The 16,751-nt window shown below is 35.3% G+C and overlaps 1 protein-coding gene across 1 annotated transcript in view; it reads right to left on the bottom strand.

The window, feature by feature from the left end:
- Positions 1-16,215, bottom strand: part of samd10b (sterile alpha motif domain containing 10b) — a 56,053-nt gene extending 39,838 nt beyond the window's left edge. Inside the window, exons 1-2 of the mRNA XM_079400579.1 lie at positions 15,938-16,215; positions 4,899-5,077 (exon numbers count right to left, since the gene is read on the bottom strand). Of these exons, the coding sequence (XP_079256705.1) occupies positions 4,899-5,077; positions 15,938-16,016 (258 nt within the window). The 5' untranslated portion in view covers positions 16,017-16,215. The remainder of the gene's footprint in view (positions 1-4,898; positions 5,078-15,937) is intronic.
- Between the last annotated feature and the right edge of the window lie 536 nt (positions 16,216-16,751).

The raw sequence follows: 16,751 nt of genomic DNA, 5'->3' as shown, positions 1-16,751 counted from the left end.
CTGGACTCTACCCACAACCTCTGCCAAGTGCAATCATGTGTAATGGAAGTTTAATCTCAGAATATGATCTGGTAATGATGGATTCATGACCACCAAGAACTTTCTATGGCTGTATTGTGATTTCATTGGAGACTGGGCTTGTGGGACGGCCAATTAGATAACAGGACTGGCTGCCGGGAGGCTTGCTTGACTTCTATTACACAACATTCTTCATAATACCAGGTTGCGTCTCACCTGGCCGTAGGTGATATGATATAATATTACGTGCATATGAATGGCATCCAGGATGTTTGTGGAATATATTCACTGAGGAACATCACAGAGGAAATATTTTGACAAAAAGCTCATTAAAACTGAGTACTAATTGTCTTCAGATGCAACCGTAATTGCATATGGGAAGTAGGGGAAACATTTTATGACTCAAATTACTTATTATGTTTGGATCTGATATAATTTATACTGTATGTCTGGACAAAAAAATGAAGTGTGGATATTTTCTAGTGTTAATTTATTTTAGCATAACCCACCAGTGCTTTAGCAGTATTCAGGTACTTTAAGTACTGATACAATGTTATTACGCTGCCATCTATCGATGTGGATTAGCACGAATGTTTCTGAGATTGATACTAGAGAGTTTTAGAGTGGTCTATACAATAATTCACTTTCCTATACAACAAAAATTGCAATGTTTGCACTCATTTTTTTGTCCTTCTAGCTTCAGATTCTCTCGTTGTTTCCGCTGGTAAAGCATTATTGTTACGTGTGTGCCCGTCTAGTTTCCTGTTTACCCTTATTTGTTTTTTTCCGGTTCCTGTCATTTGTTAATCATCGTTTATTCCATTCACCTGTTTTGTATTAATCATCTTGTTTACTCCTCTGTTTCCTGATCTTTATAAGCAGTCAGTTTCGTTGCAGTCTTTGTCCGATCTTAGATATGTTTACGTGTGTATTTTCAGATATCCTGAGTTTTCTATTAAATGTTGCTTCTCACGAAACTTCCTGTTGTCTCCAGCGCTTTCCTGCCTTAACACACTATAACAATTATAATACTGATGATTCATTTTCTAATTTTCTCTCTTCACATCACCAAAAAACAACACTACTAGCATCTCTACAGAGGCATCACATCATTTTAACATGGTAAAATACAATGGAGGGGTGACAAAATTAAACAACAACCTGTGGTGTGATATGAAAAATAATAAAATGTGACCAGTGTTGGCAAAATGAGTCAGAATGTGCACGGTCTAATTTTGAGCTACAGGCAAAAGAAGTGAAAATATCAGTTTTGCTGGAATTTGAGGTTTTCACAAAAATGAGTTCATTCAGCCCTCTTATAGATCCCAATGCCACAAATAGTAATTAAACATCTAAAATGACCTGCATTGAGGGTAGTAGGCCTAGCTTTTTCTCTGCTCACTTCTGGTCCCCACAAGTTGTAGGTCTATTGTTACAAAGCGCAGCATTCCAGATTTGTGAATATTCATATCAAATTCTCGATGACATGAGTCCAAACCAGTGAAATATCATTTTCAAACCCATGCTGATGAAAACAAAACGATCACGCTGACTGACATTTGCAAAGCGCATGCATAAGACGTGCCTTTCCACGAGCGCGTGATCTATGAAGTACATTAAACAACTACTGTTTATTTGCATATTTCTTCTTATTTTTAATAACAAAGATAAAATAAAAAAAATAGCTATCTTGTGATTATAGTAATATTCTTAAGAAAAGAATTGGAGGAAAATATGCAGGTGATTTTACTTTGGAATCTTTAAGTCGATTTTTCTCTAAAACAACTAATTTTTGAAAATGTGCTTATTCTGACTCGTTTTGCCAGCATGGGTCACAAATAGTACCGGTTTCAGTTACCTGGATGAGTGGTCTGATATGAACCATTGCCATGAATGACCGCGAACATTAGAAAATATCATATGCTGAATGTTGTGATTGGTCAATCAGGGTTAAGCAGTGAGCTGTGTTGAAACAGCGTTTTGGAACATTTTTCTTTCTTTTTTTTTTTACAGTGAATGGTGGAAAGAACTGTTCAGGAAGACTATTGGAAAACCCATCAGTGTTTTGTAATTGTGCATATGGGATGCTAACGGCATAGGGAATCACACACAGCGAAATGAGGGTGCGATAATATCTTAACAAAGCTAGCATTCTGCAGAGACCGAATATGAAAGACTCCCACAATTTGTAGTTCAAGCGTTAAGAACAGTTTAAAGTTTGCTATTTTTTCAACTTGCCATAACCTTGAATTTCAACAGTTAGCTATGAGCGTGTGTTTTTGAACACACGCCAGTGACCTTCTCCCATTCTCACACACACACACACACACACACACACACATATCCAGCAGCCCTCATGCAATACTGAGCTCATCTGAGCCAATCCTGAAAACAGGAGAAAGGCATAAAATCTGTTCTATTTAAAGTGATGCTCACAACACCAGAGCAGCTCCATTTACATATGCATCTCCTCACAGTTCACTGTCAAGCAGAACAAAGATGTTTAACATATAAAAATAAATAAATCACACGCCACTGTCAGCCATTCTGCTAAGCCTTTGTTTTAAGGTGACACATTACAAAAGGATATTTTTTCAATTCACGCCATTCAAATCAATTATTCAGAACAAAACCGATGGAGCGTAAAGAACACGCTAATCAAATCTGGTACTTAAAATCAGGGTGAAAATATTTTATTATGAAATAATTATGGCCCTCAAGGTTGATGCATACAAAGAGGGAATAATTAATTTCATGTACGCCTCTCATTTGTGTCTTATAATAGAAAAAACATGCATATCATGAGAGACTTCAGCTCAAGCTTACTCTGATTCTTGGGTAATGGCTCAAATAATGGGATGCTATAATATCCAGACATCAGAGGTGCTTTTTCCTCATCACGACAGGCGGATTATGAACCTGTTATGACGGTTTGAGTGTGCAATGATAAAGAAGCACAAAGGTAGCTAGCGAGCGCTAGCACTGACAAATAGCTCAGAGGAGAAGTTAACCAAGTGCTGCTGAACACATGAAATATCACAGAGCCAATGCTGTAAACAAGAAAACCTCTACATGACCTTCAGAGCTGGGAAGGAAGGAAATAAATATTTTATGATGGATGAAAAAGAAATCCTGCTTAATATTAAACAAACATATGAATATGAAATTCAAGGTCTGTTCACACCAGTCCAACTGCAAACATGTTTTTGCACAGCAACTATTAACACTCTCACAGCTCTCACACAACCATTCACAGGCAACTATTAGTCATTTCCTGAATAGTTGTTGTTTTAGTAATAAATACTGTTATTTTAACATTCTACTGTACAATAACAATCTACGGAAAAAAAAAAGAAAGAAAAAAAAAAAAACTTTTGCAAACAGAGTCCTCTGGTAAATATTACTCTTTTTTTTAATTGTTGCCAGTCAGGTACTGATTAATAATAATAATAACAATTATTATTATTATTATTGCACTAATAATAATAATCATCATAACGATAATCAATTTTCTGAAAGGTTGTCATTTTAGTTATATAAATGCTGTTATTGTAACTTTCTATTATATAATAATAATAATTCATTCATAGTTTGGCAAACAGAGTCCTCAGGTAAACATGACAAATTTTCTGAATGGTAGTCAGTTCAGTTTATGAATAATAATAATAATAATAATTATTATTACTACTACTATTACTACTACACTACTACTACTAATAATAATAATAATCATAAAAAAAATATTTTCTGAATTGTTGTCAGTTTAGTAATAATAATATCATTAAAAACATCTATAAGAATAAGAATAGTAACTGAACTGGCAACCACTCAGAAAATTAGTCATATTTACCAGAGGACTCTGTTTGCCAAAGTGTTAATTATTGATTATTATTATAATAGGAAAAAAAAAAAAAAATCTTTCGTAACATTATAATTGCCTTTAATATTCTGTCTTTACACATTTCTTAATAATAATATAATAATCATATTTATTAATATTATTAATATTAATAATATTTATGTACACCGCTGCTCAAAAGTTTGGGATCAGATTTTTTTATGTTTTTTAAAGAAGTCTGTTCTGCTCATCAAGGCTGTATCTATTTGATCAAAAATACAGAAAAAATATTATGTGATATTTTTTTTAGGATTCTCTGATTAATAAAAAGTTAAAAAGAACAGCATTTATTAAATAAATTTATTTTGTTGCATGCTATTCAAAAGTTTGTGGTCAGTACATTTTTTATTTTATTTTTTTAAAGAAATTAATACTTTTATTCAGGAGGAATGTGTTAAATGAATAAAAAGTCATAGTAAAGACTTATATTGATAGAGAAAATTTCTATTTTGAACAAATGTTGATTTTTTTTTAACTTTGTATTCATGAAATAATCAATGAAAAAAGTATCACATGTTCCAAAAAACAATATGAAGCAGCACAACAGTTTCAACACTCATAATAAATCAGTATATTAGCATGATTTCTGAAGGATCATGTGACACTGAAGACTGGAGTAATGATGCTGAAAATTCAGCGCTGCGTCACAGAAATAAATGACATTTTAAAGTATATTGAAATAGGAGACAAATATTAGAAATTGCAATAAGATTTCACAATATTACTGTTTTTTTCTGTTTTTTTTGATTGAATAAATACAGCCTTGATGAGCAGAAGAGACTCCCTTAAAAAACATTAAAAATCTTACTGATCCCAAACTTTTGAGTGGCAGTGTAGTTCCTATTGATATGAAAGCTTTGTAGTCTTTCTGAATACATGGTTGAAATAGATCTCTCCTGAAACTCCAGAGGAAACAATTAAGATGGTAGAGGGACCTGATTTGTGTTTCTCTCCTATGGGTAGCGTGACTGTGATTGTGTACCTGTATTCCTTCTGTGCCAGGCTGCTGCAGCAGTTTGACGGTCCTCCTCGTCACCCTCTGGCCGCGTCCTTCATGCCAGGTCAGGTTGCCCCCGGCCTTGCGTGGCAGCTGATAGTTGAACTCTTCTGCTGAGACTGTGTGCTCCAGCGCAGCCCGACAGAAGCTGAAGCTGGATGCAGCTGTGGAGGACAGACAAAGACAGACGATGAAGACTACTATAGTGTCCACATCATGACATATTTCACAGGATCACTGTCAAAGCTCCATGAATTCTGAACCCTGTCATTAGAATGTCAGTCACAGGTCATTGTGCCATACATTTCTACCCATAACAAAGTCGATATTTGTTATTTATTTTTATACCGGTTTTGATTATTTTACTGAATTGTGCATGGTAGATTTCTATGGCATGACATAAGAAATTAGGACAGGTATATGTTACTATTGCATTGAATAATGCAACGTTGGAGTCAGTAATAAAAAAAATAAAAAAAAATTAAATGAATGGTTTTATTCAGCAAGGATGCAATGATTTGATCAAAAGTGACAGTAAAGACTTTTTTAATGTTACGAACACTTTTGAACTTTTTTTATTCTATAAAATCCTGGAAAAAAATGTATCACGGTTTTCACAAAAATATGAAGCAGCACAACTGTTTTCAACATTGATAATCAGCATATTAGAAGGATTTCTGAAGGATCATGTGACACTATAGACTGATGCTAAAACTTCAGCTTTAAACTTGATCATTACGGAAATTCAGAATCACAATAAAGACAAATAATATATGGACAAACACACACTGACACATTTTACTAGTAAATTGGCCAAATATTGTATATATGTGACCCTGGACCACAAAACCAGTCTTAAGTGTCAATTTTACAAAATTGAGATTTATACATTATCTTAAATCTGAATAAATAATATTTCCATTGATGTATGGTTTGTTAGGATCGGACAATATTTGGCCGAGATACAACTATTTGAAAATCTGGAATCTGAGGGTGCAAAAAAATCTAAATATTGAGAAAATCACCTTTAAAATTGTCCAAATTAAGTTCTTAGTAATGCATATTACTAATCAAAAATGAAGTTTTGATATATTTACAGTAAGAAATTTAGAAAATATCTTCATGGAACATGATCTTTACTTAATATCCTAATGATTTTTTGGCATAAAAGAAAAATCAGTAATTTTGACCCATACAATGTATTTTTGGCTATTGCTACAAATATACCCCAGCGACTTAAGACTGGTTTTGTGCTCCAGGGTCACATATATATATCACACATGTTAGATTCATGGGTGATCCAACAACCCGACAAGTCTACTCAGCAATCTTGTGCTTGTAGTCTAAAAAAGAGAAGAATAGACATCAATTCTTCCTCTAAGTGGCCAGTGAGGGCAGTCTTTAACCCCAGCAGATACAGGAGACAGGTAAGATGTGTCAGGTCATGGACCCGCTGAGCAGTCCAGAAGTCCTTCGAGTGTGTGTGCATGAAAATGTAAATGTGGCACATCAGTATGTCAGTGTCTGTGTGCAATGTCACAACATAATTATCATACACAGGCTCTTCCATGAATGCAAAGTATCTGTAGAAGACAAACCTACAGTGTACAGGCTACCTATTTTTATAAACAGAATAGTGAAGCAGTATGCACTATGCAGTGCAACACAAACATTTCAAACAGCCAAAGGCTTCACTGCTGTGATGCAAACCATTAAATTTCATTTATCAAAAGTTCATCTTTGAAATAAAAATGGTTATTTTGCATTGCATATTTGCTATTTCTTTGTAATGATATGTGAAATTTACAAGCAATTTCTGAGTAAAAAATAATTTAAAGACAATTCTACACCCATTTATTTTTAATTTTATTTAATTTTATTTTCAGGTTAGTCAAGTCAATTTAATATCATGTAAAATGTAAAAATGCATTATGGTAATGAAAATTAGGTGAAAAATGTTAAAGTTCCCCTATTATAGATTTTTGACAATGACCTTTCATGCAGTGTGTAACACAGCTCTAAGTGAATGAAAACATCCTGCAAAGTTTTAAATCGGAAAGTGCACCGTGTATAAAGTTATTGTCTCTCAAAAGAAAGAGTCAACTCGACTGAATCATTGAAACGAGTCATTTTTTAAAACAAATCCCAAGCCGTTTCTGTTACGAGTTGCTGGAGTAGGAAAGCATCAGGTAAATAATCAGGTACTTTAATGAAGTAAACGTATTAACAACAGGATAAACAGCATGAACATAACTTTAAGACACGACGAAGACTACTACTGAACTCAAGGCTTATAAAGAACACAAACTAATGAGGAAACAAGATGATTAATACAAGACAGGTGAATGGAATAAACAATGATTAACTAATGACCAAATAAGGACAAACAGGAACTAAACTGAAACCAAACCGTGACAGTTTCATGTTGATGTCAACATGAAACATTAGCATATTGCCCGCCCACTTGTGCACGCAAACCTGGGAAAACTTGATTTTCGCATTGGTCTGAATGAAAATGCAAATTCATTCTTTGCCACTAGGTGCCGCTTTTGGAGTGTTAAAAGCTCACAAACACTGCTTTAAATGAAATCGACCAATCACCGCAGATTAGCATCACGCAAAGGAGGGGTTTGGAAAACTGAATCGTTGAGGGAATAATTTGGGAGTCGCTGAGCAAATAAGGTAAAAATAAATGCATATTATAAGAAAATGATTGTGTTTTTTGACCTTACATTCATGTCAATCTGTTGTTGGGGACTCCCAAAACCAAAATATGAACCTTTCATAACCCATAATAGGGGCACTTTAACTTGTCATCAAAATAACAATGACAATGCAAAAAAATATGTTGCAATGAAACAGAAGTAACGACAGGTATTTTTTTCCACTTTCCCAATAAGATCTATTACATGCATTTACAAAATAAATAGGGTGAATTATCATTTCGTGTTGACTGATGGTCGTAAAAAAGCTTCAGTTACATAATGTCATTTTTATTCTATTTAAATAAAGCTTTTTCCTGCAGAAATAAAGTAGAATGCTAATATGCTATTTGAACCATAGTTGTAATCTCTCACTTTTCCCTTTCCACCGTTCACAATCCTGAGCTGCTTTAACCAAACACCCAACTGCAAATAAAAAACTACCGATGTGCTTATAAAGGTCACTGGTCTTTCTTTTCCTTTTTCTGACCTTCTTCTACCCCCGGCTATCTCTCTCTTTCTGTGTATCTACCTCTCCCAGTTGGCTTTCTTATGTAAGCCCTTTCTCCAGCATAGCTAATGTGATTAGTGCTACGGCGAGCACTTGGCAAGTACAAAATATTTAATGAAGGGTAAAAGATGATAACAGCACATATCAGCACGTAAGAGATTAAAAAACAAGAGTGCAAGTCAGTGAGACAGAGAGACAGAGAGAGGGAGCAAGAGATCAAAAGTATGGGAAAGAGTGTAAATAATACATTAATGGGCAGTCATGAAAAAACAACTGACAAAGGACTGAGGTAGCCCTACACAGCTTAGAAAAAGTTTTGTTTGTCTGCTTAAGCTGGTCTCAAAGCTCTTTGCATAGATTGTCATTGCATGAAGAGCTAGAGTCCATTGTGTTTCAAACCGTGCTGTAGTCGCCGCTAGCTCTGTGTTAACTGAAGTACTATAAAAGCAACTGTGGGAAAATGGAAACTCTGGGAAAACCGGCCTGGAGATGCTGACAGCTAAAACAAAAGTGTTTCCACCTATCAAAACCATCTCAAAGGGCAGGTCAAGTTCATAGTGTAATCATGGGGTGATGGGAAAGAGGGATTGTGGAGCAGTTTGTCAGGGTTCAGTGATGCGTTTCCTGTGTCTGCTTTCCTCACTGTTCTTTCTCTCCTAGGCGGACAAGAAACGAAAGTCGCAAGCTTATTACTGCCAGTCAAAAATTAGAGCTCTCGACACACTGAGATGGATAAGAAATACATCCCATCACTCAAAGTAAGGGGTGTGGTTAAAGACCGTACAGCATCTGTCAGTCATCCACTGGGGGCTGCGGCTAAGAATGATATTTTCTCTGGATATCCTGCTGGATCTACCCATCTGTCCAAATTACTACGTGTCAGCACTTCAGTCAGATTCAAAGTAAACGAATATCTTCTTGACGTCCCAGAAGACGACACTGGTTGTGTCTGAATATGCCTATTTCCTTTCTACGTAGTAGACAAAAAATTGTAGTATGCAAGGTTCTGTGACACACATATAATGAGCACTTGATCCTAAAAGAGTTTGATGTTAGCATGTTGCTAAGCTAACAATGTGATACTGATATCAGGGGCGGATTTAGTGAATTGGGGGCCCCAGACAAATATAAGAATGGGGCCCTATACATTTGCACACCTTTACCTACATCAACCTTGCTGCTCCTTTTTTGTCGTGATGCTTGCTGCTGCACAATGGTGCCCCATAGTTGAGTCCAATGTTTCTATATTTTTTATGTACATGTTATAATGGGATTCTTTCATTTACATTTATTAATTTAGCAGAAACTTTTATTTCATGTTGTAGACAACTAAATAGCAATTGATTTACCGTTGAGATACAAGTTTTAACAAAAAACTAAATAAATTACAAAATGATAAACCTCACAATTGAACTTTTAAACCATTTTTTTAAGAAAAGGGATGAATCAAAAGTATAAATATATTATTTAAAACAAGTTTATGTGGGTGAATTTTCGCACTGGTCTGAGCAAAACTGCAGACTGGATTATTGAAAATGCACATTAATTCTCTGCCAGTAGGAGGTGCTTTTGGAACTTCAGAATTATAGTGGTTTCTCACTATATAATGGCTGTTAACAAAGCAGCACTCAGCTCATAAATGATACTTTACCAGGTAAAATGAAAATCGATTATTTACTCGTGATTAATCGCATTATCGTCATGAGTTAACTCGTGAATAATCGCAATTTAATTGCAAATTTTTATCTGTTCTAAATGTACCTTAAGTGCTCACTTCTTCTGAACATGCAAAATATTAATTTATTATTTATTATTACATTTGTTTGCCTCTCTGTGCCATATACTGTATTTTGATGCAGTTAAATTCTCAATAAAACTGTTTTCATTGGTATATTTTCTCTTTCTGTTGTCAGACAACGGGATGAATATGAAATAGTGACTGAAACGCGACCCATTAAGGCTACATAACCAGCTCTCCCTTCCGAGATGTTAATCTGCACAAAAATCCTGATTTACTTAAAAATGTATAATTGAGCTGTCGTCTGATAAAATCAAATAGGCTACACATAAGATAAAGACAATAGCTGTGCTGTGATTTCGGCTATACTTGCATGTAAAATTAGAGAAGCAACATGTATTTGCGTTTTAACTGAAAGCGCAGCTCCTTTCAGCTGCTCGCTGAACAGAACAGACGCAGAGAGAGAGAGGTGTGCGCATCTCATATATAAAAAGCATTTTAGGGAGCCCTTGGCTTTTGGGGGCCCAAGGCAGTCGCCTATCTTTGCCTAATGGGTAAGTCCGCCCCTGACTGATATACACAACAAAAACATAAACAGCACAAAGAATTACATTTAACTCTTTACATCAATATTTTTAGTACTAAATAAAACAGCTCACTCGGTTGAGGTTAAGTAACATCACACAAGTAGGGGTGTTGCTCATGCTCAGGTGTTGCTTTGAGCATAACACTTTCAGACACTGCTACAAATAGCTGTTGACTTCTATAACAGTGCATTATATAACAATATATGGGGTGACACAAATGCTCAAATTTGGAACCATATACTACTCTTACCATTTTTACTATATCTTTCTATGGCAGAAACAGTAATAGTAGTATGCTAGTATGCAATTCAGAATTGAGCAAAAGTCATTTGTTTCAACTCGTTTCAACAAATGAATTAGTGTTGTTAAATGAAACTGTTAAGTGACTGATTCAGTAAGTCACTTGTCTCCACCTACTGGCATAATGAGGCAATTTGCAGTAAAAGTTAAGGAAAAATCCCCACCACTAATACAATCTTGGCCATAAACATTCGACGACTAGAATAATATATTAGTATAGTTTAGTATATTTCCTGGAAGATGTAGTTTGTACTATAGGTTTGCACATGCATGCAATACAAAGAAGATATTGCTGATTTTGGTAAATGTTGGTCAAGAAGTATATGTCAGAAGAGGCACTCTCTGGGCAGCTGTTGACTTTAATACCATGACGCAGTGTTTTGTTTAAGACGATAGTGTAGATGTTCCATGCTTGTGGAAACAGTCGGGTGTAATAGTGGGAAGCGAGATGATTTCTGAACCTCACTCAGGCTTCTCATCGGGCTTCAGAATGTGACCTTGGCCAGAATTGATCTTCATTTAAGCGTTCAAGTCCCACAGTGTGAAGACAAAGGGGGTCTCGACACCACCATCAGGAGAGGGAAGGAGACAGACAGCAGAGGTCAAATGTGGACAAAAGTCTGAATATTTTCATTAAATATTCTGGGAGAGAGATGTGCAAAGCTCTTTGAGTGCTGATGCAAGGCACTAAACCGCTTAGATACATGTAATAGAAGACAAAGACAGAGAGAGAGATGGAAACAGGGGCAAGGACAGCTAAGTTAATGCAAAAAGAGAGAGATCCAATGGCAAATGCTTTCAACCCTGAAGAAAGAGTCACTCTCCTGCCTGATGTGATTGATGGAATGGCTTAGATCTTCTCCTGCCACCACAGAAAAAGATTAATCATGAAAGTTTCCAAACTTCGTTCGACATTTCCTTGCCTTTTTTTTAAACAGTCATTAGCAAGCAATTACCCTGCGGTTTGGTGTGGCTTGTGGGAAGGTCATACCGAGTCAAAGCCCATCATGGTAGATTACCGCAGCACTTTTGGAAAAACTTATTCCTTCCTAAAGAAAGTAATACACTACTAAACTTTCCCAGAGGCTCCAAGACTCCTTCACCTGTCAACCAATTTGGCATCTAAATCACTTGCTGCTACCTTCCCCCATGAAAATGGCACTTACTTCCTGAAGTACCAGAAAACTCAAATAAATACATGTGTGAAAAAAAAAATATATATGAACAAATTATAAATCACACATATATATGCATATTTTCTGCATAAACTACCAGTAAAAGTTTGACCACACCTGCTCTTTCGATTTTGATTTTACATTAGTATTTTAGTATAAATTAATGCTTTATTTGTACTCACATCCATTTTAGAATAATAGCAAAGTCAGTAAAACTATGAAATATACAAAAGGTATACAAAAAGCATAGGAATTATTGAATTAGGAATTATGTGGTGACTAAAAACAATTAAAATAAATAAATAAAATGCTTCTTTTTTTCAGAGCTGATTGTTATTTTAAAAATACATAAAACATTAAATGTATACTACTGTACCTTTCAGATGTTTATACTATTAGTTGATGTTTTGACAGACAGACAGACGTCACTTTTGATCAGCAAGGCTGCATTTATTTACTCAAAAATACAGTGAAATGGCAATATCAATAAATATTTTTACAATTTAAAATAACAGTGTTCTATTTGAATATATTGTAAAAAAAATATATATATATTTATAATAAAAATGAATTAAAATATATTTTTCTTCAGGATGCTTTGATCAATTGAACAGCATTTATTTAAAATAAAATAAAAATAAAAACCTTTCGAAACATTAAAAATTATTTTATTTCACTGCTGTCACATTTGATTAATTTAATGCATAATTTCTGAATAAAACTATTACTTTATATAAAAAAATGGAAGAACTTCTGGATGGCAGTGTATGTCAACATAACATAGTATTGGTAAAAAAGTATGTTAAAGTGTCTATAAAAATGTTAACTTTTGCTACTTAAAGCACATTTAATATTAAATTAAATATGCCGCAAGCTAATAGAAAACAGTCCTGAGATTACCTTTTCAATATACATGTCTTTTCCATATCAGCCTGTCTTCTAGCTAGTGGGTGTTCAATCCATGGTTACCAAGGGGAAGTCCTGCGGACACTAGATCACCAAATGAAGCATGAAATTATTCCATCTTGACCCAGCTCTAGAGAGCAGTTCAATCATGTCAAGAAAAATACCGTAAAAATATAAAGTTGTTCTCAAAGAATGTGTTGTCAGACTTCATCCACAGAAACTAGCTTTAGTACTGGCTGGCAGAGTGAATAGTCCCATCTCTCATTTTTATTTTTTACTTCAAGACCTCCAAAGGAAACTCTTCTACCCCACAAAAAGGCAAGCAGATACAATTTCAGGTCCATCATGAATTCTGCTTATGTAAATGGTGATTTTTCAGCACACGTCCAATTTGATCCTGAAATAAATGACTAGATTCATCATTTATCCCACACAAAGTCGACAAAACATGGTTAAACCTTGGACGTTCCAGTGAATCTCAAATACTGACATGAACCAAAGCAGCTTAAAACTTTGAAAGTTTCTAGAAGAATTAGACATTAAAGTTAAACTCAAACCACACACAAGCCACATCCAGTGACCTGCATGCAAAAAAGATGTCTATTTAGATCTATGAATCTCTCCATGCTGCAAAACAGTCAGTCTGCTGTAGATCAGATCGCTTCGACAGCCAGCAAATCAACCCGGAATGGAGGAAGATTGACAGGGCAGAGGCATTCACAATTACAGGAGATCTCCCGCTGAAAAGACAAGCCTCCGTCCACAGAAAGAAACATCATTAAACGGGGAAAACAAACAACACAGGAAAGGATTATTCACTACGACATTGATTTTCTGACCAAAAACAACATTCGTACAGAAGCTGGTTAATAGCAAAGAAAATAAATCTTTCATGCTGAGAAGCAGATATTTATTCAGCTGGTTCTTAAGGTAAGGTAAGGTTATCAGTCTTATCAATCTACAACTACATTAAGGTACTTAACGGCAATATATATGTAACACTTTAGTATAGGGACCAGTTCTCACTATTAACTAGCTGCTTGTTAGCATACATATTACTAACATTTTGGCTGTTTATTTGTACTTATAAAGCACATATTTTGCAAGACCATATTCTACATCCACAATCCTACCCAACTACCTTACTACACTGTAAAAAAAACTAAAAAAGTTGAGCCAACTTAAAAGTTTCAGGCAACCAGCTTCAGCAAATTTATTTATTGCAGGACACTCTGGAAATTTCTCAACTTTTTGTTGTATAAACTTAAAACAAGAAGTTGAGAAAACTCAAAAATCTGCTGAAGCTGGTTGCCTTAAACTTTGAAGTTTGCCCAACTTTACTATTAATAAGCAAAATCTGTTCATTTACAACAGTCGTCTGAATGAGCCGATTCAAAACCAGCCTTTCCAATGCTATAAGAAAGAGAAGCATTAATTAATTAGTGTTTTTAAAGCTTCATATGAGAAGGAGAGCTGTTTAGAATGAACCGATTCACTAGAATTATTTAGCTTTTTTGTAGTGCTACATACAGTATGACAAAAACAGCTTTTTAGAACAAATCAGGTTTTTCATTATTATGCTACATGTGAGAAAGAGAACCATTTAGGATGAACCGACTGACTAGAATGAATTGGACTTGTTAACGATACATATGAGCGAGAGAGATGAGGATGTGTTCGATTATCTCTGTTCGCTCAACAGAGAAGTTGGTTGCGCAATACAGCATTACATAGCAATGTTGTGTTATGGTTATGTACACAGCATAAATAAAATATATACATCTACAACCATACAAAAGGTGTTTTTTCTTTCTTTATTTGTAAGTCACTTAAGATAAAAGTATCTGCTGTTTGCTGTAAGTTAATAAAACTTGTATTTTCTATTTGAAGGCTGTCATTTAGCTGCCACATGTGTAGGACTTGCATAAGAGTGGCATAACAGGTCTGAGGTGGGCAACTGCTTCTTGCCCTAATATGATGTGTGTGCATTATTCATGCACACTGACTGCATCTTCTGAAAGCTTTCGTGTCACACATAAACCAAACCTTGTAGAGTGAGCTAATTTCCCCAACCCCTGTAGCTTTGATATAGTAAATGATATCCATAAAAGAGATGAGGACTTGATTGTGAATGCAAAAACAAATGAACATCTGCTGAGTTTGGAGGGAAACTTTGACCTTGAAAGACTTTTTATACAGCATAGTCAGCATCTTCTGCATAATCAGAATATTTAAATACCAGGTATCAAATACTAAATATTCACTTATAAGCTTCAGCAGTCCTTCCATTTTTCATTATAATGACATAATGTCCTGACCCCTTTTTTTGTGTATGTGCTGTCTTCATGAGCTACTGTAGTAAATAATCATAAACATCCCATTAGTAGAGATCCTAAATCTGTGCATAGTTCTCTCCTGATTCAGAGGAGACAGCTTTTTCATTGGAGGAATCAATATTATGGACAGAGGACTCTTATTTTAGCTGGAAACAATGGTTTGACATTTACTTGTTGATTATTGTGATGTTTTTATCAGCTGTTTGAACTCTCATTGTGACGGCACCCATTCACTGCAGAGGATCCATTGGTGAGCAAGTGATGGAATGCTACATTACTCCAAACTATTCCTTTAATATTACCTATATAACTAAATAACAGATGCATTTGATCCAAAACAACAGCGTTTGGTTGGACACACAAGCACAAGATCCCAACACACACTGTTCTCAGTTCTGCCATAAAAGTCTGTAATCCAGAGTCAAAGATTTCAATTCAAACATTACCCATCAAATTCTTTCAAGACCCAGTTATGTGAGCTATACCCACATTCTTTTTATAACTGTCTTACTCTCATTTATATCTATTTTTATTTCTCCCTAAAGGAATTTTAGGAGAAACATCTGATAGGAATGACACATATGACACGTATTATGAAACATAACTGACAGCTAAATTAGGTCTCCTGAGCACTGAGAGAAATAAAACATTCCTATACAAACACTATACAAAATTCATTATTGTAAACCATTCAACCAATAGTAATTAAGAAAAAGCAGACCTACCCTCATATTCGAAAAAAGACCACAATAATGAATAATAAATGTACCTTTGATGAAACTCTGTATGGCAGTTCTGTAAGCCGGAGCAGTGCCGGACTGAACCACCACTACTCTGTGTCTACTCATGGGCCTGTCCCGCCGGCTACAGCCAGCCTACCTTCACCCCAGTTCAGCCGCAGGAGTCAACTGACCCAACCCAGGCACTGCTGGGAGCAGAAAGGGCAAGAACAGCCACCGTCCAGAGCACAGAACAGGTTACTGTGCAATTCAAGATTGTTGAAATAGGAGAGAAGAGCTTTCGGTGAACTAACATCCAACTGCATATGAACACAAACATATAAGCCCATCAGATGCTCCTAACAAATCAATGGAGCCAACCCCTGCTGTCCAATGCACTCAACTCCGGCCCCATTCAATACTGTTTCGACTGTATTGACTTCGGAAATGTGTGTCTGTGGATGAAACAATTCATAAATGGCAACTATAATGTAACACATACCATACTCTTTTTTTCTTTATAAACAGTGTAAGTGGGTAAAATAGTCATCCAATTATATGTATGCATTAGAGCTGTCAAGGTTAACATGTTATGTATGTGATTATTTAAATATGTTTAATTCTGTTTCATTCTATTATTTATCTTTCATAGTTATCGTATTTATCCAATGTGACATTGTAACTGTGACTTCTAAAACAGATCAGGTCATTCAGAACAGACAGAGACTGACTAAACCAGCTGTCACCAAACTTATTCCTGGAGGGCCAGTGTCCTGCAGAGTTTGGCTCCAACCCTAATCAAACACACCTGAAGCAGCTAATCGAGGTCTTGCTTGGTATACTTGAAACTTCAAGGCAGGTGTG

This window comes from Barbus barbus (genome assembly GCF_936440315.1).
Source record: "Barbus barbus genome assembly, chromosome: 40".
Classification (NCBI taxonomy): domain Eukaryota; kingdom Metazoa; phylum Chordata; class Actinopteri; order Cypriniformes; family Cyprinidae; genus Barbus; species Barbus barbus.
Note: the sequence above shows the minus strand (reverse complement) of the source record. Positions and strands in the feature narration are given on the sequence as shown.